This window comes from Battus philenor, unplaced genomic scaffold, assembly GCF_028537555.1.
Source record: "Battus philenor isolate CCGP_79_NKW_IND1 unplaced genomic scaffold, ilBatPhil1.0.hap1 SCAF_19, whole genome shotgun sequence".
Classification (NCBI taxonomy): domain Eukaryota; kingdom Metazoa; phylum Arthropoda; class Insecta; order Lepidoptera; family Papilionidae; genus Battus; species Battus philenor.
In genome coordinates, this window is record NW_027181681.1 from 4,250,275 (window position 1) to 4,275,177 (window position 24,903).

The window sequence follows — 24,903 nt, forward strand, 5'->3', positions numbered from 1 at the left end:
CGAAATACGAAATAAATATGTAAAATTTAATGACTCAATTGTATTAAGAAACAATACGAATTAAACAAATCACATTATCCGTGTCATTTTTTTCTGAAGAAATTACTTAATCTTCTGCTGCGTGGTGTTCCCTGAAATAGAAGTTAAACCGTAAATGAAAATAGCAAAAATGTCTCCAGGAGTAAGAGTCAGAAACGTCGACTCTACCCGCAAGTGAGGTAGTCCGTCTGACAATTCTTGCGTTATTTATCCAGTCCAGCTATCCAAGAGGTGGAGTAGGATATTTCATAACATATGATAAGTATAAAATGTCATTGATCTTACTGGCCAAGATGATTGAAATCCTTTAGAGAGCTAAAACTTATCTAAATATATAACACACACAAATACATAGACGCGTATGCGCACGCACTCTCACCAATAGGCATAAATATTATCCTTACTGTTTATTGTACATTAAATCTATTAAAGAAGAGCAGTGTCTTAAAAATAATTAAAATCATTCGCAGATATGACTAAACACTTACAACTCAGAGTATACACACTGGGTTACCGTGTGGTTTTCCATGAATAAAATAAACCCTTTTCTTAAATTATTTTCTTAATTGCCAATACCACATGTGCATTATAACAAAAAAGTAAACATTTATTCATTATTAACTTAACAAAAAAATATAAAAAGATCCTATTATAGTGCATAGTATTTTAAGTGATGATAAAGCTTGGGAACAAATTGCTATACTACTGTGTTAAGAATATTGGGTGACCAAAAAATTTAACTTTGGAAATGGACTCTTCTCATATCAAGGTGCCTTTAGAACCTTTGTTACTTGAAGTTAGCGAATTTTATTATAGGATTAATAGGAGCCCAATCAAGTTCTGGTAAACTCTTTTGGCATTCTTCTCATAAGAATATGTGAAATATACCAACCTCAACAGTTTCATTTCTGGAGGAACTGAACAAGGAGCGTAAACGAGATGGAGTAGTCGTCTTGCGCGCCGCTTGGGGCTCCATTTCCACTCTGAGCGACTCTCGAAGCTCCGAATCCTAAAGTTCCACAAGATAATATTATCATAAGAAACTAAGATATTTGTAGCGGGAAATAATAAGTATTTTATAAAGACTACAAAATTTCTCACTCTCGAAACTATTTATTTTTTAGTCTACATATAAAATCTTCTAATTTAGTCTATGGTTTATTCACAGGAGATCGAAAGTCATATAGCGGAAGATGAATGTATAGGTAGATATGGTATAGGTATTTTTAAAAAATGGTAAAGTACCGTAGCGGAGAGTCGGCCTGCCTGCTTACTGGGCGTGGGCGGCCCGGGCTTCTTATACGCGGTGATCCCTACCTCTTTCCTTTGTTGTCGCGAACCAACAGAAGCGTTTGAGGGACCGGACTGAAATAAATTATAAATAAAAATTATTTTGAACTGGTAGGTATTAGTAGTGTTTCAGTTGTCATCTTCATGTCAGTAGATAGACGCCTCCGCTAGGTCCCCCCCCCCTCCCGCAAATATCGCTACAAAATATACGACGTCGGTTTACCCAGTAAAGGCCTACCGTACCCAGCGTGTACCGGCTCGTGGTCGCCACTCGTAAACTTTTCGGCCCCAACGACTGTCGGCTGCACGAGCAATGTTCCCCGTCCACTGATACTTCACACAAATAGTTCTTCAAGTGTTACCGGGCGAATGGTCAAATGGTGGGAGTTATAAAATATTTAGTTTCATGAAAAAATATTTTTTTTTAATCTAATTATTATGGCGTATACATTTTGTAAAAGTAATAATTTTTTTCTTGTTATAGGGGGCGGTATTTCATTAAAAGTCGGAAAAATATGATCTAGGTCATTAGCGGTCAATAGTAAATAAACTACTTTGAGCTATTCTTTTTATTAATCCTGGATAAATATAATTTACGCTAGACGAGCCGGTAAACGCGTTGTGAGTAGGCCCCCTCTGTTGGGATAACCAACGACAAAGATAAGGTCGTAAGTGACTGGATTGGTCATATGGAAGTCTGTGCATCGCAGGGGGGCTATGGGCTGATATGATAGTGATGATGATAATTTGTTTTTACCTTAATGTCATCTTCGTTGAGCGCAGGCGCGAATTGCGTTTCGGCGGGGTACGAGCTCTTGAGATGCGGCGGGCACAGCGAGTTTCTCCAGCGCAGCTCCGAGACGCGCGCCGTGGGGTCACGCGCGCGGGAAGGAGTGCGCAGCTCGCGGAGGAACCGGTTATCAAACACCTCGCCCTCCTCGTCCGACATGTGCAGCCCGCGACCCTCTGCTTAAAATAAACAGCGTTTTAGACAACTAGTATCAACTTAATATATCTTGATAATAGTAATGTTTCTGTAGCTGCCGTACTCGACACTACATTTTATCGTCCAATTGCTAATCCACGAGACGCGACCGATTTTGTAATATTGTCATTAAAAAGACTAAAAACAAATGAGACAGAGGTCGAGTAAGGAGTAAATACAGCTACAAAGTAACATGTAAAATAAAAAATATGGTGAAGTAAGTACAGATAAAATATAATAAATAAGAAAAAATGGTAACTCAAATTAACAACCTGTATTACAAAAAAAGTTTCAATTAAATAATGGAATAAAAAGTGTAATGTAAAAATATAAAATTGGCAGAAATGGGTGAAAGTAATATAAACGAATGCCATGATAGATAACGAGATGGGTGTAAGAAGAATTTGATAATTTGTGAAGAAAGGAAGAGGAGAATGTAAATAAATAAATAAAAAATATATTTCATGGATAAAGTTAAAGGAAAGAAGCCTCAAAGATTAGAGCTACAAAAAAAAAAGTGCAACAAGACGACATAAAACAACGTCGCCACGAGCCACTCTTACGTCGCATGATTTTGGTAAACCTTTATAACATTATTCTCGCAGGTGTATCGTCATGGAACTTTAGACAACACAAGCTTTTCACATGGAACAGTCATTCGGTTTACTTCACTCAACAGTATTATATTTCAATTAGGATAAGAAATCTAGAGAGCTTTCCTATCCTAATTGAAAAATAAGTGGGGAGCCATTCCTGTAGTTCTTTATCCCCCTAAACCTTAACCGTTTGTGTCTCAAGCAGCTCATCGCGCTGTTCAGGTTTTATGTCGAGAAAGCCCAGCATATTTCGAGCACTGCGGACAACTGACGGTGCGTTACGGATTGCCGTTTTGGAGCGCTCAGGTTTACTCACGCAAGTACGTCACACAGCTCCTTTTGGAGTAAATTGTATATTTTACAACAGGTAGAATCGTAATATAAAAATACAATAATACATTACAATATTAAATTTCATTTTTGAAGTTATCTTTAAAAAAAATCGCCGTATGCAGTCGAAAATCTCAATAATATTCCAAGCAAGAGGTACACCAACGTTGTGATGGAGTGAATCAAAAAGTAAGTAAATTAAACTCACCTTTTTTCTTATTAATATTTACGGGAAGAGATCGCAAAGAATGTGTATCGGAGGCCCGGGAGTGATCCTCTGTTTGAGCAGTTGCCATAGACTAAAAACAAAAATTAAAAGATTGAAAGTTATACCGAAATGCAGTATATAACTAAATATTACAAATAAAAAAACTAGTGTGAGTGTCTCAAAGCGAAATAACACTACTACACACAGTCGAGTACAGTAAAGCTATTAATTATATTTTAATTCACTTTCAGATTACCCACCGTGGGCACATGCTGCAGCGACATTAATGACTCGGAGCGTTGCCTTCGTCTCAACCACTCGGCTTCGTCTGTTTTGTCCAAGAACTTCTCTCCTAGCCGCCACAGTTCGCTGGTCAAACATCTAATGTGTTCCTCGTAAGCTTTACTCGACTCCTCAAGCTTATCTCGGGTCTTCTGCAACTCTTGCTCTAGTGAAATTATTTCACGTCTCTGCTTCTCTTTGAAAACCTCTAACTGTTCGCAGTACAACTCTTTCTGAAAATAAACATTAAATTATTAAAAATAGATTGCTTTACAAGGCAGAGAGATTAAGCGAAACATTCTCGCAAAGAAAACATTGGCATGCGTGACTGAAAATTGATTACCTCATTATGCTCTGTAACTCGTTGGAACGAAATATTTTTAAAGTATATAACATTTGCAACTACTCTACCACACAGATATGTTTTAATGAACACTCCACCAAGCATGGACTGAAAAGTATCTTTTATATATTAAGAGAAGAAATAAAACAAAAAGCATCCATTAAAACATACTTTATTGATAAAATAAATAGTAGACTATACAAGTCATAACAGTCATAAAAAAGCAACAGCAGTCAATAGTCCATGAGTAAATAAAACCACCACACAATCTGATATGTAAATATCAACAACAGTATGGGTAAAATACTGACCATTTTAGCTTTCATCCTGGTGAGTTTGTCTTCGTATTCGGCACGGACTTCCGTCACGGTCGTGGCCTGGGCATTTCTAATGCCGTCACCTTTCAGCGCGCGGGCGACCTCTTCCAAAACCTTCTCGAAGGACTTTTCCAGCTCGTCCATTTGCACTTCCAAGCCGGCGTTCTGAAAACTGGCGGGTGCTAGCGACAACCTATCGTTCTCGCTCGTGAACGCCTGTTTGATCTTTTCGGAGGATATCAGACGCGCTATGCTTCTCTCCACCCACCTCTCCAGGTTCATCGTGCATTCGGCTAGATCCTGTATCACTGCCGCGTACGCCCTCTCCAGTTTGCACATGGCCGCGTCGCTCAGGCGCTCCTCTACGCTTAAGATTTCGCGTCGGACGGTCCTTTGCAACGAAACGATCCTACTAAGCTTTTGTGTGTACATCTCTTTGAAAGAATTGAAAGTTTTGACACTCACTGCCAATTCGGTCAAGAACTTTCGCATGTTTATTATGTCCGATTCATTGATCCTGTTGACTTCTGCCAGTCTATCCCTCTCCTTCTGCAAGGCGACTCGTTTCTCTGAGCAGCGCCTCAGGTGCCTGTCGGTCGTTTCCAGAAAGTTCTCCAATTCCTCCATGGTTATCGCGCCAGAGTTCAGGCTGCGTTTCAGGTCGCTGTCACAGTTCGCCGCGTTGCCAAAGTTCGTCAGCTCCTTTAACACAGTGTTGGATTTGATCTCGGCAATACGTTTGTGTATTATTTCCTGGTACTTGGCGGACACTTTGATTATTTGAGTGGCGCGGTTCTCTGTGACACTCATCTTGGCGACTTGTTTTTTCAGATCCATTATTTCTTCGTTCTTTTGATGAACAATTTTCTTTAGTTGAATGGAAAGCTGTTGACAATTCTCACGGCTTAATTCTAGGTCTTTGGTCACGTCTAATACTTTATTTTCGGACTCCGCCATCATCGTCTTCAAGTAAGTGATATCGCTTTGAAGAGTAGTGATTGTTCTATTTTTATCGTGTAATATTCTTTCTAAGTCTGTAATGGTTTTATTGGTATCCATAGATGAATGAATGATGTTTGTAGATGATATGCTATCTACCTGCGCATGGTGTTCGCGTCCATTTTTCTCCGCTTGCGCACTAAACTCTTGGGCCTGTGTTTTTTCCACATTAGGGGCAGCGTCTAGAAAAACACATTCATGTTAATAATGTAGTTAGAGATAACATCAGTGTACAAAGGTTACAAAGATAGGTTACTATTTTAGCTTGGAACTGAATTTTAATAAACATTTATTTGATTGAAAACTACTTATAATTAGTAAACTTACTCGATTCTATTTGCTTAATGTATTTAATCAATTCATCTTTCTCACTTTTGAGGACGTCAAATATGGCAGACCTCGCTTTAAATTCATCTAGTTCTTTTTGCAATTCTTGTATAATGTTTTCTTCTACAATCAACTTCTTTTGATATTCCTCCCGGAGTAATTTTTCTTTGGATAATTCTTGGTTAATTCTCATAATAAGTTCATCCTTCTCTTCTATCATCTTCGATAATCTTTCATTCTTTTGTTTCAAATCACCTTCATGTGCTTTGGCCTCAGCTGTTACGAATTTAATTTCTTCTCTTAAAGCACATATTTCTGTGCATTTTTGTTTCAGTTCTCTTTCTATTCTGACATTGTTTTCTTGTACAATGTTATACTTTTGTACAAGTTCCGACTTTTCAACATCATTTTCTTTACGGAGTATTTCGTTTTGATCTAATTCACTCTTAACAAGTTTTTCTAAAGTAGTTATCACTAAAAAATATTACAAATTAATTAAGTTACCTCACTTTTATTCCGAAAAATTTAAAAATTTAAAAACTTACCCGATTTATTTTTTTCTACGGCCCTGTTCAATAATAAGTTCTCTTCTTGTAATTTAGGTATTTGCTCATTTTGAATGACGTCTAGTTCATTTAGCAATTTCTGTGACTTTGACAAAAGGTCATTGTTCTCTTGTATTACTGCGCTTTTTTCTTTCATAACAACTTCATTTTCGTATTTAAGTACTTCAATTTGTTTCTCCAAGTCTGTAACTAGTTTATCTTGAGTATTTTTAAGTGATTGTAAATCTCTAATTGTAATATCATTTGAACGCAATTTTTCTTCCAGGTCTTTCGAATACTTGACTTGTAACTCTTTTTCCTCTACAAGTTGCTGATTGCTGTCAACTTGTAAATTAAGTGCCGTCTGAAGGGCATTCTTTTCACCTTCAAATTCGACTTCTAATGAATCTCTTTTGATTTTCCATTCATTGTTCTCACTCTCAAGCAGAGTATATTCTAAAAACAATATAATTGAAAATAACTAGGCTTTAAAAATCAACATGCTCTTGCATACTTTGATAAAAGGATCATAAAATTTGTTAATGGCAAGAAATGCTATGTGGGCGAGCAGAATTTTAAAAATTTAAAAGCATTGCTAAGTTATAAGGCATATTAGCTAACATTAGATGAATGTCCTGGAAACATATATTTACCTATACTTAGTCACTTATGCAAGAGGCCAGTCTACACATTGGTTCCCAAGTGACACATAACATGACCGAGTAAACAAAAAAAAATTGTACAAACATTAATGTTTTCCGAACCTAATAAACTTACTGTTCGATAGTGTTATATCATTTTATATTTTATACTTTACTCGCCGGACGGGTTTATTACAGCGAACCTAGAGTATTGATCGATATCAGCCGTCCTTTGAGGTTTTAAGATAAATTTCGATGTTAACACAGGTTGAACGCCACGCCAAATTTACCGAAATTGCCACAATGAAATTTCCATTTATCGATACATGTAATATTGAAACAATATATACAATAGATTATTTACAACATAAAAACATGTTTGGTGTGTTAATTTCGGTGGGTGTGATCCCCGTGGCGCTGGAGCACGATTTCGTGCGATTGTCAATTATTTCAAATTGCGTCTACGCATTGTACAGTAATACTGTTAAGATTTTATTTGTCAGTGTAGAACGCGAAAAAGCGGAAGTCGAAAGGCAACTAGCCCGTCGCTATTGAGCCTGTGACTGATTTACGATAGCGTTTCGTCGGTGATGTCCGCTACAGGGATTTTTATTTTCAATCTATAGATGCCCATTGCAAGCTGTAGGCCGCCCGCATCCAGTCACTTTTTACTTTCCACTTTACTACCTACACCGTGTCTACCGGCTCGTTGTTGCTATGCGAGAACCTTTTGGCCCCAATGTCCATCGGTTGCATGCGCGGTGTGCCCCGCCCTCTGCCACTTCAAACACACAATTTTTCGTCTACGTCAGTGACATAGGTTTACCAGCAGATCTCCTCATTTGATTCGATCTCGTAGCGAAACTCCGAGCAGATACGTGGCTCTTATAAAAAATAAAACATTTCTCCCTAAAATTAAATGTGTATCAGGAGATTCTAACACATCTCTTATGATCATATTACCTAAGAACAGCTCTTTAAGAACAGATTTTCTTAAAAACCTGTTTTAGTTTTAAATATTATTTTCACATCAAAATTAAATGTTTAATCTATTTGGAACACATTATATGCTATGTAATACATATGTATTAAACTATAAATTACACATCATATTAAAATAATATTAGTCTCACCTTCCTCTTTCCGCTTAAGAGTTTCAATTAAACGTTCATTCTCTTTTTTTAACCATTCATATTCTTTTTCAATCTCACTTAGCTTCTGTTTTAATACTAGAACTGAAGCCTCTTTACATTCAATTTCTTTTTGACACCGCAATATAGTTCCTCTTTCCTCCTGCAATTCTCCTGTCAATTGAAGTATTTTAGAATCTTTTTCTTTAATTATTTCCAATAGTGATGAATTGGTTTGTTTTAAACCTGTTTCAGAAACTTTTGCTTCTGATGTTAATAATTCAATCTCTTCCTTCAATTTAATTATTTCAGAATTTCTTTGTTCAAGAACTTGTTCCACTTTTAAGAAACTATCTTGCAGAATATTACATTTGCTTATGAGGTTTGTCTTTTCCAAATCATAACTTTGGCGTATTTGATCGTTTTCCTCCAACCCCTTCGTAACAAGCTTCTCTAAGTTCTTTATAACTGTGAAATAAAATTTGCATTAAATGTTTAGATATTTTTAAAGGTTAAAATTTATATACATACATTTAAGCAATATAAGATCAATGATAAAAACCAAATAGTCTGTGCAAATAGTAGACTAACAATCAAAACTTACCAGTTTTATCTTCATCAACAACCTTGGACAATTGTAAGTTGTCTGTATTTAATTTTGACAGAACCTCATTTTGGAGCAAACATATTTCATTTTCAAGTTCCCTTATTTTCAATAGTCCAGAATTTTTTTCCTCTGTTAGATGATATTTTTCATTTTCCACCTTATTCTTCTCTTCATTTATGTCTGCCAGTAGCCTTTCCTGATCCACATTTGTCTTTTCTAAGTCTTCTACTCTTTTATTTTTTATATCCAATTCATTTTGAACTTGTTCAAGTACTGTTCTTTGCCTCTCCAACTCTATAACAACCTGGCTATGTTTTTCTTTATATTCACTGCAAAGTTTCAATTTTTCGTCCAACTCTATTTTATATTGTTCTTTCAATTGTTGTAATTCTGTAACAAGGTTTTTTTCTTAATTTTTAATATGTGTAATAATCTGCACCTTAATATTTATATGCTAATGTTAATATCGGAATGATTGCCGTTGAAACCGAAAGGTTCCCGTGGGCGACCACAATCCCATAAAAGCGACGTAGGTAAATGTACCGACGCCATAATTAATAAGAAGTTGCTGGATGCGGGTAACAAAAGACCTTTCCTTGTGGCGATCTTTAAGGCAGGCTTATGCCTTGTAGTGGGCGTCTAACGGTTAATGATGATGAATATTGGATATGACGTTGACATCATTTTATAAGGTGGTAAACAGAAATTTTATTACAAAATAAACAATTTATTTTTTAATCAACCTAGCACCTGGTTAAGAAAGAAGAGAAAAAAATTAAAGACTTTAAAACTATTACTTATATACTTACTCATTTTTTAAACAACTATTATTATATACTACTATGTATATTTATTAGAAATATTAAAATAACTTGAAATACGTTTTGTTTTATTTGTGAAAAGGATGGTCTTTTTAAAAAATAAATAATAATATTATGTATTATATTATTATTTATTTTTGAATTTATTTAATATTATATTATTATTAATTTTTATATATACAACACAATAAATAATATATCAGATATTATTAAATATTCACCAGTTTTATTTTCTTCGATAATTTTGCTCAAGTTCAAGTTGTCCTCCTTCATTTTTGGCAAAACATCATCACGCATTACTTTAATTTCTCCTTCAAGTGTTGATATTTTTAACAGGTTATTATTGTTCTCATCCATAAGTCCGTCTTTTTCGACGGTTAGTTTTTCAAACTTCTGCTCCATGTCAGCAAGAAGTTTGTCCTTTTCATTGTTTAAATTTTGTAAATAATGAATTCTGGATTTGCTATTTTCCAATTCTTCTCTATATCGGTTCAAGTGTGACTTTTGATTGATTAATTCTAAAATAATGGACACAACACATATTAGATAGATAAGCATAAAATCATTTAAAACTTTAAGATGAATTGCAGCATGGCAACCCTTAAGACATTTTCGAACCCAACAAAACCCGCCAAGCAGATTAAACAACAAACTCACAAAAATAATTCCACACTGTCACATTGAGATTGTGAAGGTGTAAATAAAAATAACACGTGTACATAAATGGCTTACCCAATCCATTTTTTTCCATTTCGCTTTCCAGATCCAATTTCGTTTTTTCCAGGAGAACTAAATTATTTTTGACTTGTTCACAGTTGCTGCTAAGCATTTTTAATTCAGACTTTAATGCCTGTTTCTCTGCAATCAATGAATCCACCTTACTCAGTAAGTTCGTATATTTATCCTTTAGATCATTTCTTTCCGTTTCCAAGTCTGTCATTATAGTTATGCACTTATTTCTTTCACTTTCCATTTTTTCCACTTGCGCTTCTGCTTCACTTATAGCTTGAATTTTCAAGTTTATCTCTTCTTTCAGATCCTTGTTTTTGGCTGTTATTTCTTCTAATATTTTTTGTAACCTTTCATTTTCTTTTTTTATAGTTTCATCAACAATATCTTTTTTGATTTTCCATTCCTTGATTGTCTCCCTCAAAACTGTAAGATCTAAAGTAAAATCAATGCATATTACAATTAATAAAATTTTAAATTAAATGATATTTATGTAGTAAAATTATTACAATACATTTTTTCTGTTATGATTTTACTAAAGAATTGGAAAATTATTGAGTATTATAAGGATTGTGATACTAATAAATTGGAATATGAAACTTCCAACAATAACAGATATATGTATATAAAATCACACAAAATAACAATTTGGAAGCTTTGAAATAAACATTGTGTACAATAAATAAGTTTTTAATATATAGAAATACCTTGCTCTTTTGTTATAATTGAAGATGATAAAGTACTTTTTTCTTCAACTAATTGACAAATTTCTTTATCTCTGGCTGAAATTTCTTTCCTGAGCTCTTCTATTATGTTTTCAAAGTGTTCATATTTATCCAAATAACATTTTTTTGCTTCCTCATTCTTCATATTGATCTCTTTTAAATCTTGTTCTAGTTTAGTTTTCTCTTTCAAGTTACTTTCAATTTTTCCTTTTAATTTAAAAATTTCCGCATTAAGGTCCTGTATCTGTGTCTCTTGATCTTCAATAATGTTATTCGACTTTGACTTAATATCTTTAAAAGTTTTTTCAGTATCACTTAATTTAGTAACAAGTTTCGATAATTCAACTCCGAAATTATTTTCGATTTCCATAAAGCCCAACATTTTTTCATTTAGCTTTTGCTCCAAGGTATGAATTGCTATTAAAAAAAAGTGCATACGATATTAAAAAAATCAAGTAATACTATAAACACTAAATTCTTGTCACACTCTCGAAGTCTCTAAATGTAAACACAGGTTTTTACATAAATCTTTATCCTTTAAAAATAATACTACTCGCAAAGAAGAGCCCTGACGGCTGTATGTGGGACTTTTGTTATTAACTCTAATTAAATTACTATGAAACTATTTACGAACTTACTTGCGCCTTTTTCCTCCATTTTTTTCGACAAACACTCTCGTTCAAGCTCTAACTCTGTAATAAAACTTGATTTGTCACTGATAATTTTTGCTAAGTTTTCATTGTCAACATTTAAAGATTCAACTTGATTCCAAAGATGTTGTTTTTCAGCTGTAACACTAGTCAATTTTTCATTGAGCAAATTTACTATTTCATTATGTTTTGTTACAGTTTCTTGCATAATTTTATTTAAATTATGAACTTTGTCTTCATATTCTAAAATCTTTGCATCTTTTAGAGGAATATCACTTGAAAGTTGTTCGTAAACAGATTTCAGTTTATCATAATCTTGTTTAAGACTCACATAAGTTTCTTTCTCACTCTGGAGAATGGAATCTTTTGCTTTGATTATTTCTTCTTTTTCTTGAATCAATTGTTCAATAGTATTCTGTAGTTTTTGATTGTGTAAATTAACATTAATTAAATCTTCATTAAGTGAGTCAACAGTTTTTTTATTTTTTGTCATCTCTTCTTGAATAGTTTTATTTAAGTCTCTTAAATTGCCATTAATTTTTTGTATTGTTTCGTCTTTTTGTAAAATATCATTAATGAGGTATTCCTTATTCATTTCAAGAATGTCATAGTCTTGTTTAAGTTTTAAATACATAGCTTTCTCTTCCTGCTGGAATAATTCCTTCTCTTTGAGTATTTTATCATTTTCTTGTATTAATGTGGTAATAGAGTTTCGAAGACTTTCATTTTCTGCATTTAGATTAGCCAACTCTTCAGTAAGTGTATCTGTAGATTGTTTATTCTTTATTTCTACATCTTGCATTGATTTACTAAGGCTGCTTATATTATCTTTACATTGTTGAATTGTTTCATCCTTTCGTGAAACTTCATTGTGGAGATATTCCATTTCCATTTTAATTTTATCATAGTCCTCTGTAAGCTTTTTATGTTCTTTGATTATTTCATCTTTTTCTTGAGTAATTGATTCAATAGTATTTTGTAGAAATTGATTTTGACCATTTACACTAGAAATATCAGCATTAAGCAAATCAATTACTTTATTACTTTTAGTAACCTCTGCTTGAAAATATTCATTTAGATTATTTAATTTATCATTATATTCATCTATTATTTTGTTCTTAAGTAAAATATCACTACACAATTCTTCATTATTATTTCTGAGTTGCTCATAATCAAGTTCCAATTTCATTAAAGATTCTTTTTCTGCATACAAAGCTAACTCTTTCTCTTTAATTATTTCTTCCTTTTCTTGCATTAATACTATATTTCTGTCCTGAAGATTTTTATTTTCTGTTTTCATACTATCTAATTTTTTATTGAGTGAATCAACAGTTTCTTTAGTTTTACAAATTTCATCATGAAAAGATTTATTAACAACATTCAATTCATTTTTGCATGCATGTATTATTTCATCTTTTTGTAAAATCTCATTAGATAAGTGTTCCATTTTTTTGTTAACTTGATCCAATTCTTGTTTAAGATTTGTTAATATTTCTTGTTTTTCCTGCAATAGGAAATCCTTTCTTTGTAAAATATCATCTTTTTCTTGAATGTTTTTATTGACTTCAGATATTTCAGAATGAAGTTTTGAATTAGTGTTTGATAGCTTTGTAATCAAAGTTTGTGTCTTTTCTAATTCATGTTGTAAACCAATTTTAAACTCAATTTCATTTTGCAATTGAGTTTGTAAGGAACTGACCATAGCATTCATTTCATCTAACTTACACTGCAGTTTATCTTTTTCTTCAATGTGCATCTGATGAAGATTTTCCAATTCTTTGCGCATTTTATCAATACAAACTTGACGGTTCTGAATATCATTGAGCAATGATTCCTTTGATTTTTCTAAAACGGTACAATCTTCCTTCAAATTAGAGTTGGTCATTTTGTAAAATTCAAGTTCCTCAGCCATGCTTTTAATGCACACATCACTCTGACAAATTTGTTTTATTAATTCTGCATTCTCTATACATTTATTTTCCATAGCTTTTTCCACTTCCTCTTTCTTAGTGTTTAATATTGCCAGATCGCTGTTGAATTTGTTTATAGTTTCATCTTTCATTTCTCTTTCTTTGCGAAGTTCTAAACTAATTTTCTCTATCGCTTCACTTTTCTGCAAAACATTATTTTGCAATTCTACTAACTCATTGTTTCTGTTCAATACCTTTTCCTTTAATTTCATTACACGATTTTCATAGTCATCCCTCATTTTTAATTTTGATGTTTTTTCTGTCTCTATTTCCAATTTTAATTCCTTGATTATTTTCTCAAATTTTGCAGTCTCATCTGACAAATGATGAAGAAGTGACAAGTGATCATCCTTTCGAGTTTGAATCTCTTGCAAATTTCTTTCAATGATTAATTTGGAATGCTCACTATCGTCCTTGATTTTTTGTTCTAGCTCATTTATTAAATTGTTAAGTTTTGTGATTTCATTGTCATAATAGGATTTTAAATTATTTTTTTCCTCAATTTCTTCATTTATCCTATGTTTAAGGTTGAATATGTCTTCCTCTCTTTCTGAAATAATTTCTTTAAGTTCCTGTGCTTTTTGTTGTTGTTCATCCCTTTGATCCTGAAATTATTGGTTTTTTGCTTATCACCATATTACTTAAAAAAATCTTTGCTTACACATGCATGTATATCCAAAGATTAGGAAATTACAAAGAGTTTCTCTGTATTAAAATATATTGCAGAGAATAAAAACTATAACTTTATGTACATGTGGAAACTAAACTTATGTATAATGTGATTTAAATATTTATCATCAATCAAGAATATATTAAAATTTAATAACCTTTCACATAGCACATATTTCCGTTTTTTTTTTAAATACTTTGGTCTATTAATTTACAAATTAAATAAAAGATACTGGATCAAATTTAGTACTGTTTCATTCCTTGTATATTATTTATATGTTTGGATACAATTAAGTAAACACATATTCAAATTTATACACATTTAAAAAAAATGTTTGAATTACCTGCAATAATTTAATTTGTTGTTTTAGTGCGAGGGATTTTGCTCGTTCTTCTGCCAATTGTACTTCCACCACATTAGCGCAAACCTCATTACAGATTGCTGAAAAAAAAAATTATAACATGTCAAATGACAATGTTTATTTTAGTTTCTTGTACACAAGTATTTTATATTTCCATATAAAAAAAATCCAATACAGCCCAGTAAGGCACCATAAAGATCTCAGCATATCATATTGACTTACATAGAGACCTTGGGTCTTTTTAAAAAAGCATAGGAGAACCTAACTTTTACATTAAAAGAAAAAATCCAAGGGACAATCATTTTGCAGTAACATAACAGATAAATAGATTTGCTTTCTTTCAATTCAAGCACAAGTATTCTCAATGAAAATCAAAGGTTCCATTGGGATAATCAGGCTTATTCTGATTTCTCATAGCCAGATTTCTTAACGTGCGGTTCTAGTGATAAGGCTTCTGGATAATACATTCGCTATGATTATGCGCAGCATCAGTGCGCGTCTAATAACGTTCGTAACACGTTACCTGCTGAAGTAGGTAACAGCCAACAATCAGCATTAAGGAGACAACATAATGAATAATAATAAATCCGTAATAACGTTGTTAATAGCCATCGAACATTTAGTAACATTTATATATAGTTATACATATTTACAAAACGATAAAGTCAGGCCGGATTTCGAGGTAATATTTTCTTGGTTCTTACTATAGAATTGAATATTACTATTTGAGAATAGATAATTTTGCATAATATTTGTTTTTTTTTTTTTTTATTAACATTTGTTTAATTATTTTGCAAAAGGTGAGACGTATAAATAACAATGTCTGCTTGTGTGGATGAATCCGGAACTGATTATTTCTATTATTCTATTATCGACGACGAAGTATTAGCAATCGATTAAAAGAATTAAAATTTAGGTTAATCAATAAATAATGATAATAAAATCCAAATATTTATTACAAAAATTTTTAACACCATACTATTTTTTTTGTAGCGTATATATTAATATGTATATATTTGTATTGTGTAGCGTACATATATTATAAATATTTTTTATGCTAATCTATCCATAAGTCAATAATCCTTGCTAAAACTATTTCAAAATTGATTTCCTGTCAATTCAATGTCAAAATTTATTTTTTTATGTTTCACATTTAATGTTAATATTTATTAGTTCATATTATTGCACACTCTGGATCATCTACATTCATTGTGTAAGTCCTGGGAAGAATGTTAGAAGAGCTCAATTTGATAAAATATAGAATTGAATATAGCTCCCTAAGGGTTAAGCCGATTATGCTCTAATCTGATATGATAATCTGAATACTGAAACCCACAACAAAAACCTGTTTTTTTATTAGCATTTTCTCAATTCTCCTCAATCTAATAGCTAGAGCAATTAATTTCTTCCCTTTATTTTTTTTTTTAATTCTTTTATAATTTAAATAGGATTTTCTCGAACATTTGTAAAAGATGTTGTTAATTTATTAAGCAATAATTCAGAACCAATCACGGCAGCGCGAAAATACAGTATGTCTAAAAAAAATATTTGACAGCTTTAATAAAAGCACGGAAAGATAGAATATAGAATATATGCACGATTTTGATTCCACCACTGCAACATTCATTCACACGGCCTGTGATTCCAATGGCACCATCTTTCCTTTTACTACTTTTTGAAATGATCGTACATAAATGTGCCACCAGACATCCCATATGAAATATCCCATATAAATATACATAGAATCTAGATGTCATTTACAGGAAGCATATTCGCAGCGATTTACTCATCTAGACGGTTGCGCGATGATATTGCTTATCTATACGTGTCACTCGCTAGAAGTGGATATATTGCGATTTACCTATTTAGACGTATCATTTCTTTGAGAAGTTTGCACAAAGATAGTGCTTTTCTATACGTCTCACTCGCTAGAAGTGGATACTTTGCGATTTACCTATTTAGACGTATCATTTCTTTGAGAAGTTTGCACAAAGATAGTGCTTTTCTATACGTCTCACTCGCTAGAAGTGGATACATTGCAATTTAATTATCTAAACGTATCATTTCTTGTAGAAGGTTGCACAAAGGTAGTGCTTGTCTATACGTGTCACTCGCTAGAAGTGGATATATTGCGATTTACCTATTTAAACGTATCATTTCTTTGAGAAGTTTGCACAAAGATAGTGCTTTTCTATACGTCTCACTCGCTAGAAGTGGATACATTGCAATTTAATTATCTAAACGTATCATTTCTTGTAGAAGGTTGCACAAAGGTAGTGCTTGTCTATACGTGTCACTCGCTAGAAGTGGATATATTGCGATTTACCTATTTAAACGTATCATTTCTTGGAGAAGGTTGCACAAAAATAGTGCTTATCTATACGTGTGGCTGGCTAGAAGTGGATACATTGCAATTTAATTATCTAGATATATCAGTTTCTGTAGACAGTTGCGCAGATATTGTGCGTATCTAGATGGATCAATTGTTGAAGCAAAAACACTTATATGATGCATCTAAACAGGGCCAATTAGTTAAACTTTAAGAGATGAATGTATAACTTAGTATTTTCAAAAATATTTGTATGTTAATTTGTATTATAATATCATTAACACATTCCATGCAATGTGGAGCGTATACGACTCTCGCTGCACTTTCCGTTCAGGCTAATTGCAGTTCTCAGAAAAACAAAGGATTCTTATAAACGAATCGTAGAGTCGAATACATATAACTTCACATCACTTATGAGTGTACGTAATGCATATTAAAATTTATGGCTTTTTCCTAATGATTCCTTTAATTATAGCGTTGCAGAAAAACCAGCTTTGAAAAGTGTAAAGCACACGTCTTCACCGACTTTTATCTGCAAAGTGTGGGACGTATACGCCCCACGCGACCTGAATTGAAAATCTTAAAAAATTGCCGTGGCACGAAGCGAGTTAAGTTATTTATTTATGACATGCGGTGTACCATACAATTACTGATAGAACTATACATTCAATTTATAACTTCTCAAGCAAGTAAAAATTACTGTTTATTATTTTCATAAACAAATTGATCTCGATTTTACATTCTGATTAAATGTAAGTTATGTTGTAACAATAAATAATTAATTTGTCTGTACATAAAATCAATAAGACAGTGATTAACTTACAGAAACTGCGTTGCAGTGACTGCGCACTGGTGTCAGGGTCATCACACTCAAACATGCTCGAGTCCAGTCCATTGCGCTGATTATGCTGGCGCAGTTCAGCAACCAGCTCACGTAGCGTTTGGGTCTGTTTCCTCTCAGCCTCCAACTCTTCAGTGAGCAGGCCGATTTGAGAGTTCTGTTCTTGATTCAATAGTACTAATCTATCACATTCACCTTTTCTACTTTCCCACTGAAAAATGTGCAATATATTTGATATTCTGATAACAATGTAATGTTAATATGATTATAATGACAAAAATACAATTGAGAATTAAAGCTTACTCGCATAGGCTTATTTATTTACATAAATATATAAAATTCACAGCTATGGTCTTCATGGTATGGATGTACGCAAATTTTGACAAAAAAAAATTAAATATTTTAGATAAGTTATCCTCAATTATTGAACCTAAATCCCTCACTTAACTTCCCAACATTTAAATAAAAAATTAGGAATTCCAGATAGTATATCAGACAATTGCGTAACATAAATTACCTTCGTTTTTAATGTATCTCTCTCATGTTGGACATCTTCTAACTGCTCTTGTACCTCAATTAATTTTTGCTCCGTCTGCTCCAAGTGTTTCTTCAACTTGACTATTGCATCACTATCGGTATCACCTTCACGTGTCTCCGCCTCTTGGCCACAACACATTGAGATCTTCGCTTTTAGATTCACTATATCCTGCTTGTACTGTTCTTTGTCTTTTGCTGAAATTTGACAAAAATACATCTAATACAGGTCAATCCTACTTATTGATATGGATCAAACTGTATATGTACTATATACATTGTTAAAACTCTCTAAATACTTATATACATATACACCAAAGGCTCGCTTCGCATCGTTTCGTTTATCGAAGTTCCGTCGCTGCTTATTTAGTACTAATTTTCACTGTGCGTCGTTAGATTTTGGAGGTTGCGTTGTTTTCGGTTAGAGTCTTAAATTTTACATTGAAAAAAAAAAGGTGTTCAGCAAACATTGGGGCCAATTTTTGGTGAAAGAAAGCGGACTTACAACAACACGACTTATCAGAGAATGATAAATTTTAATTGCGTTTTTCATAAATTAATTGAATAGTTTAGTTTGCTATAGAAAATCTTAATTCACTTTGCGTCGTTTCAATTTACGTCGTGTTTTTTTTTTCGGAACGTAACGACGACGCAAAGTGAGGTATTGATGTACAACACCGACACAATTAGAGGATCATAAACAAAAAGCTAGATTTTTTTAAAAAGTTTTTGTAAATCTTGATAACTAGTTTCTATTAACGTGTAAGTACCTTCTTAAGAAGTAACATACTTTAAAAATTCCGCACTTTTCAAGTGCTGTGACAGGTTTTATGGTTCTTTTAAGAATTTGCTGACATCCAGTGTTCTAATTGTTTCCGATAAGAACTTTGTTGGATGCTGTGTGTGATGACTGTGACATTTAACTGTTTGCTTTCAATAGTGCATATTGTTCTAATACAAATTGAGTGATTTACCAGCAACTTCAGTGGCTAGGACAGTAACCATGATCGAAGAGCGAACCTACCGTTCATTCGGTCACGCATTGGGTGTATCGACATCGGTGGTTCATCGCGTTGTACGACACCACAGAACGAATGGACCTTACGTGTGGAGGCGAGGGCAGGGCAGAAATCGGTCAACCAGTGTCTTTCTTCCAAAAAATAAGTGCTACTTACATAATTTTTCAAGCTTCATGTTCGTCCTGGCGAGCTCGTCCTGCAAGTAGTTCTTATCAAATCTCTCCGCATCCAGCGCAGCCTGCAAGCGCCTGACCTCGCCGTGCAGCGAGCGGAGGGCAGGCGGCGTTTCTGCAACTGTCGCATGGCTGCAACCACCTTCGCCCGTCGCCATGTCTTTTCCGCAGGCTTCTGCAATCGAATGTGACCGATCAAATATTTGTTATACTACACACATAACTATTTATATCAATGTTTTATTTCCTGCAAAATAATAAAAATTTCATAATATTTATTTTTAATGCTCCACTTTTACACTACTTCTTCAGAATTTAATAACACTGCGTCGTAACAAAAAATGATAGGATATGATATGCGATTATGTTAAAAACAATTAAAAGCCTCAGGTTTTCTTCAGTAAAATAAACTCATATTGGCCACAGCTTAATATAAAACAATAATATAGTAAACCAATTACGGAGTAAGCATTAGAATATACTTATGAAACACTATGATGGCTGTGTAAACAATATTCTTTTTCGCACTTATGAAGACGTAGATTCTTTTACTTTTATTTTAATGCTAAGAATTGCGTTCAAATGTGTTAAAATCGATATCAAAATAATAAATTCATGCAATCATTCCGATTTTTTTGAATAAAAAATTCACTATTGGAATGTTTCAACTGTCGTGAAAGAATTTATTTTCAGATATATGCTAATAGACGTCCCACTGCAAGGCACAAGCCTTCCCCAAAATCACCACAATCACCACGCTTGCATTGCCCGCATCCGATTGCCTGCTCATGCCGCGTCTATAGGGTGGTAATATCACTCCAGAACCATCCCGCCCCAACGACTGTCGGTTGCACGGGCAATATGCCCTGTCCACTGTCACTTCACTCAGTCTTTTTTTCAGTTATAACAAATTTAAGTCGATTTTCGCGTCCTATCAGAATCGGACGCGAGACAGGTGCCTGATCGTCGATAGTTCTCTCAAAACATTTTATGGTTTAAGAAATACCCAGGCAATTTTTGATGAATTTACTTTTAATAATAAAAAGGGCGAGAATAATTACATAATAAAAACAAACATTATTAATACATTGCTCGTTATAAATTGAAAAGCTCGAAAACTGTTTTAGTTTTTTTTTAACCAAATAACTTCAAAACATTTCTTACAATCATGTGGTGAAGAATAAAAATTAAAACATTAAAGAAAATATTTTCTGAACAGACCCTTTCTAACTGCTCAGGAAACAGCTGGTTAATGAACTTTACCTCAAACCAACATCTGCCAGCTGCTATAACAAGCTGGGGTGTGGGACTTATATGAAAAAAATCACCCCTGTTTGAAGTTTGCACATTTCATATTCTTAAGAAAAATATGTCTGTTTTTAAATAAACATTAATTGTCAATAATATGAATTGAAATAAAATTATGTATTCAAACAAACTGATTTTGTCTTTAAGTTACAGTACATAACTTTCTTTGGTACAATTAAATATTATGGCCTAAAAATATTAAATGGTAAATTGTTATAATTAAATCATCATAATTTTCTTCAAGGTAAAATTAATGATTTGTCCACATTATCCATTATTGTTTAAATCATTCATCATATATTTTTTCCTTCTTATTTAAGCCTTTAGTTCACATTTAACTTATACTTAAAGTGTATGTTAATTTTCTAGAATAAATTACATTACTCTGCTTTAATAATAAAACCATTGTACACATAACACAATATAACCCTATAATTAATAAAGAAGTTGATGAGATTAAATTATTATAACTATATAATAATAATATAAAAATATAAAATAATATTTCATTTCATTGTACAAACTATGATTGATACTTGCTTACTTAACACAATATATGAAAATTCATTGAAAAATATTAATTGTGAATACTTATGAAAAATAAATACTTGACCAACTATAACTTAACAATGAGTACAAAGACTATTACTATGTAACTATTTGAATAATAATCAGGATATATTACTTAGATCCTTATCATCATTATTATATCACCCATAGGACATCCACAGCTGGACATAGGCCACTCTCATGGATTCCCAATAAGAATAGTTGAAAGTAACCTGCATGCAGTATCTTATGACAACCTTAACAAGGTAGTGTGTCTACCTTGTTGGCATGATTGTCTTCTACCTTCATTAAAATATTTTATTGACTTACCTGTTATTGCTGCAACCACATCTAAAGATGTAATAGAAGAACATTCCATTAAAGTTTTACTAAACTTAAATATGACTTCTTGATCACCCACACTAAGTTTGCTGCACATTGCACGCTTCATATCCACATCTTTTGAATTAACACATACAAAAAAGAGCAACAGAGATGCAGCAATGAATATTTCTTCTTCATTAGCAGCTTCAACTGTTCCATTGTCAAATCTAAAACTAGGATATTTTTCTGAAATAAACTCTTCCAAAGTTTGTCCAATAAAAATTGAAGATTTCGATTCATCCAAATGGAAGTTTTCTCGAAGATGGCAAATGATATTTAACAGAGATTCTCGATTAACGGATATCGCATTCTTGTTATTGTTTTCGTTAAAGTAACAATTAATCTGAAATGTAACACAATGTAATAAAAATTTAAAATTTAATATAATTACATTATGAAGTCGAAACCTTACCCAGTTTGCAATAATACTTTTCCATTTTTGTTGCATCTTGCTTCAATTTTACTGTAATAAATAATCTAAGAAAGAAATAAAACCATCACTAAACAAAATTTTCACGAAATTAAACGCGGGGCCTTCCTGGAGAAACATAAATAATTCACCGTTGCCGTTTAAAATCTTTGTTTTGTCATAACGTTTTCTAAACTTTTGAAAATTAAAAAATAACACCTGTCAGCTCAAAGTACAGTGTTACCTACATCCGTAGTGTGCAAACATGCATATTTTCCTTATAACTATTTGTACGGTAATAAAATTTGATATTTGTTTTAGTCACTTACTACTAATTCTATAATTATAATTTTGAGCACATAATAAATTTAATAAAACTTGGCACTACATCAAGTACTAACAAATGTCATTACTAATCTGTGTAATGGTTTTTGTGTTAAATAAAAATATTTAGGTAGATAAATTTAATACTTTTTAATAATAAATACGAGGAATATCGATATATAATACATATAGAGCATTCGCTAAATAAATATAACAAAAAGTGTATTATTTTTTTAGCAATTTCTAACTCTTATATTTCTATTTAACCTGCAATTGAATGTCAACAAAGCTGTGAAACTAAATACGAATGACTATAATACATAAATTATGAATAAAATCAGTAATATTAAGTAAACCACTACTAGTAAGTAAGACAATAAACTAATAACAAAGAATTGTTGAATAAAATTAAAAAAAAGTTTGCCTCTGTTTAAAAAAGGTTTCTTTGAAATAGTTGGCGCCCAATACCACTAGCTGTCTCTTTCACTTGCTTATAGCGTAGCGCTATATTAACTTTGATCGGCGAATGTGTTTACTGTCAAACGTTCTTGTTTAATCGTATCGGAAAGTAATTGGATTAGTTGTTATTTTTATTATTTGTTGTATTATTAATTAAAAGAAGAAGAAAAGAAGCTTTCGATTATTAACATGTCACCAACTCGTGCAGCCGGACTAGTGATTTTTAGATATACAAATAATGTAATACAGTTTCTTCTAATGCAAACTTCGTATGGTGAACACCATTGGACACCGCCGAAGGGTAAAACTTTTAGTTAAACCTTTTTTAAAGTGCGATTTTGCTATGGTTTATTACAGTTATTTTAACAGAAATTTCATGAAATTCTTGCATTATTCTTCAGGTCATGTTGATCCTGGCGAATCTGATTATACAACAGCTCTGAGAGAAACAAAAGAGGAGGCCGGATATTCAGAGGAGGATTTAGAAGTAACAATTTTTTTATCCGTTATCTTAAAAGTCCACAAGACATTAATACATAATCGTGATTTAATCTCAACTTCAATAGCAACAGCAAGATAACTGTTTAACACTAATTAAATTTTATAGCAAAGATTCATAGATCCATTCAATGAAAACTGATTTTGCTTCAAAATTTTTGAGTTTTATGTGACACAGCTTGTGTTACTCTTAATGTACATTTAAATTTTTATCTATAAAAGTCAATCTCTGGTTATTTAGGACCCCTAACATATACTACTTTAATGTTAAACAGCACTTGACTTTATTGTAGAATAGTGATTTTTTGCCTTTCTGGAAAACAAAAATCATTTATGATTTACAATATACAACCCAGTAACAACATAAATTTATGTGTTATTTTATTAAACTATTAACAAATATATATATGTTTATATATATATATATATATATATATATATATATATATTATGTTTGTGTGTATAAATGCATTTAACCAAAAATTGTTTTCAGATATATAAGGATATATCAGATACTCTCAATTATGAAGTAAAGCAGAAACCAAAATGTGTCACTTATTGGTTAGCCAAGTTGAAAAATCCAGAACACGGTGTAACATTGTCTGAAGAACATCAAAGCTTCCAGTGGCTTCCCTTAAAACAGGCACAGGAGCTATCCGGATATGATGACATGACACAATTATTATCAAGATTTCATGAGAAAGCCTTATCCCTTGTGTAAATATATGTATAACAATAATAAACTATTAATATTTAAATAGAGCTTAAATATTTGTCTAATTTATTTATTTATTATGAAGCAGAGCAACTAAATATACTGGAGATACTTATCATTTTATAATTGTCTGTCTGTAAGATATTTCTTTAAGTGATAAAACTGCCCATTGTTTTTTTTTGTATCTATGTATTTCTTGTCTGACTTATACAATAAAAAGAATTAATAAAATGAATGTTAAGTCAGTAAAAAGGTAATAATTAACCTTCTCGTGTCAGTCATCCAGAAGATTAGTAAACAAAATCCTTCATGACAACATATGATTGTTACTTAGTGATGAAGACAGTATAATGTCATTTCAATCTGTAACTAAAATGTCAAGATACTTTTCAGTATAAACAAAGTAAAACCATATGATATTTATTTCTAGAAATGTACTAAATGTACTAATTCTTATCAATCTGAATATATAACTCCTTTATATTTTTTCTTCTACAATATGATGGTGAATATTGTCTACAGTACCCGCCGATAAATATTGCACATGTATCTTTGGAAAGAGACAATCGGTTAATTTCGGCTTCATAAAGCGTTATCTGTGTCGCACGAAATACAAACAGTCCGGTATGTATTAGGAACTGAAAACAAGTATCTTTTGTTTCTTTTGATTATTGTAATTCTATGTATAAAATACACCAATTTTTTATAAGTGGTGGATATAGGTTTGGGTAAAATAAAATAAAACGAAATATGATCAATTATGTTTCTGTATTTAATTATTAAGGAAAATTACAAC

General features: G+C 32.2%; 2 protein-coding genes across 4 annotated transcripts; one reads left to right on the forward strand and one right to left on the reverse strand.

The window, feature by feature from the left end:
- Positions 1–39: 39 nt before the first annotated feature.
- LOC137921565 (GRIP and coiled-coil domain-containing protein 2-like) lies at positions 40–22,273 on the reverse strand. 3 transcript variants are annotated; one of them, XM_068764363.1, is made up of 21 exons: positions 22,115–22,273; positions 21,649–22,045; positions 19,445–19,636; positions 18,253–18,467; positions 17,718–17,946; positions 14,548–14,645; positions 11,553–14,139; positions 10,897–11,331; positions 10,193–10,615; positions 9,682–9,978; positions 8,637–9,029; positions 8,036–8,500; positions 6,262–6,717; positions 5,717–6,190; positions 4,385–5,571; positions 3,709–3,963; positions 3,449–3,539; positions 2,087–2,298; positions 1,285–1,404; positions 932–1,048; positions 40–131 (listed from the first exon to the last, which is right to left on the reverse strand). In XM_068764363.1, exons 1-21 carry the CDS (start codon positions 22,148–22,150, stop codon positions 84–86), a joined length of 8,727 nt encoding a protein of 2,908 aa, XP_068620464.1. In that variant the 5' UTR covers positions 22,151–22,273; the 3' UTR covers positions 40–83. The 3 variants fall into 3 exon arrangements, with proteins under 3 accessions (XP_068620464.1, XP_068620462.1, XP_068620463.1); XM_068764361.1 differs by having other exon boundaries at positions 10,193–10,624; XM_068764362.1 differs by having other exon boundaries at positions 2,087–2,295; positions 10,193–10,624; positions 22,115–22,272.
- A 572-nt stretch (positions 22,274–22,845) lies between these two features.
- Positions 22,846–24,187, forward strand: Datp (purine phosphoribosyltransferase family protein Apf). The gene is made up of 3 exons (XM_068764380.1): positions 22,846–23,195; positions 23,296–23,381; positions 23,886–24,187. Exons 1-3 carry the CDS (start codon positions 23,084–23,086, stop codon positions 24,111–24,113), a joined length of 426 nt encoding a protein of 141 aa, XP_068620481.1. The 5' UTR covers positions 22,846–23,083; the 3' UTR covers positions 24,114–24,187.
- The last annotated feature ends 716 nt before the right edge of the window (positions 24,188–24,903 follow it).

Excerpts from the sequence above, each read along its gene's own strand:
- LOC137921565 (XM_068764361.1), bottom strand. The coding sequence starts at position 22,150 with ATGCAACAAAAATGGAAAAGTATTATTGCAAACTGG. Across the intron at positions 14,140-14,547 it reads AACAAATTAAATTATTGCAG|GATCAAAGGGATGAACAACA; the intron begins GTAATTCAAACA and ends CAATAATTTCAG. Across the intron at positions 1,405-2,086 it reads TCAACGAAGATGACATTAAG|TCCGGTCCCTCAAACGCTTC; the intron begins GTAAAAACAAAT and ends AATTTATTTCAG.
- Datp (XM_068764380.1), top strand. The coding sequence starts at position 23,084 with ATGTCACCAACTCGTGCAGCCGGACTAGTGATTTTTAGATATACAAAT. Across the intron at positions 23,196-23,295 it reads CCATTGGACACCGCCGAAGG|GTCATGTTGATCCTGGCGAA; the intron begins GTAAAACTTTTA and ends ATTATTCTTCAG. Across the intron at positions 23,382-23,885 it reads ATTCAGAGGAGGATTTAGAA|ATATATAAGGATATATCAGA; the intron begins GTAACAATTTTT and ends AATTGTTTTCAG.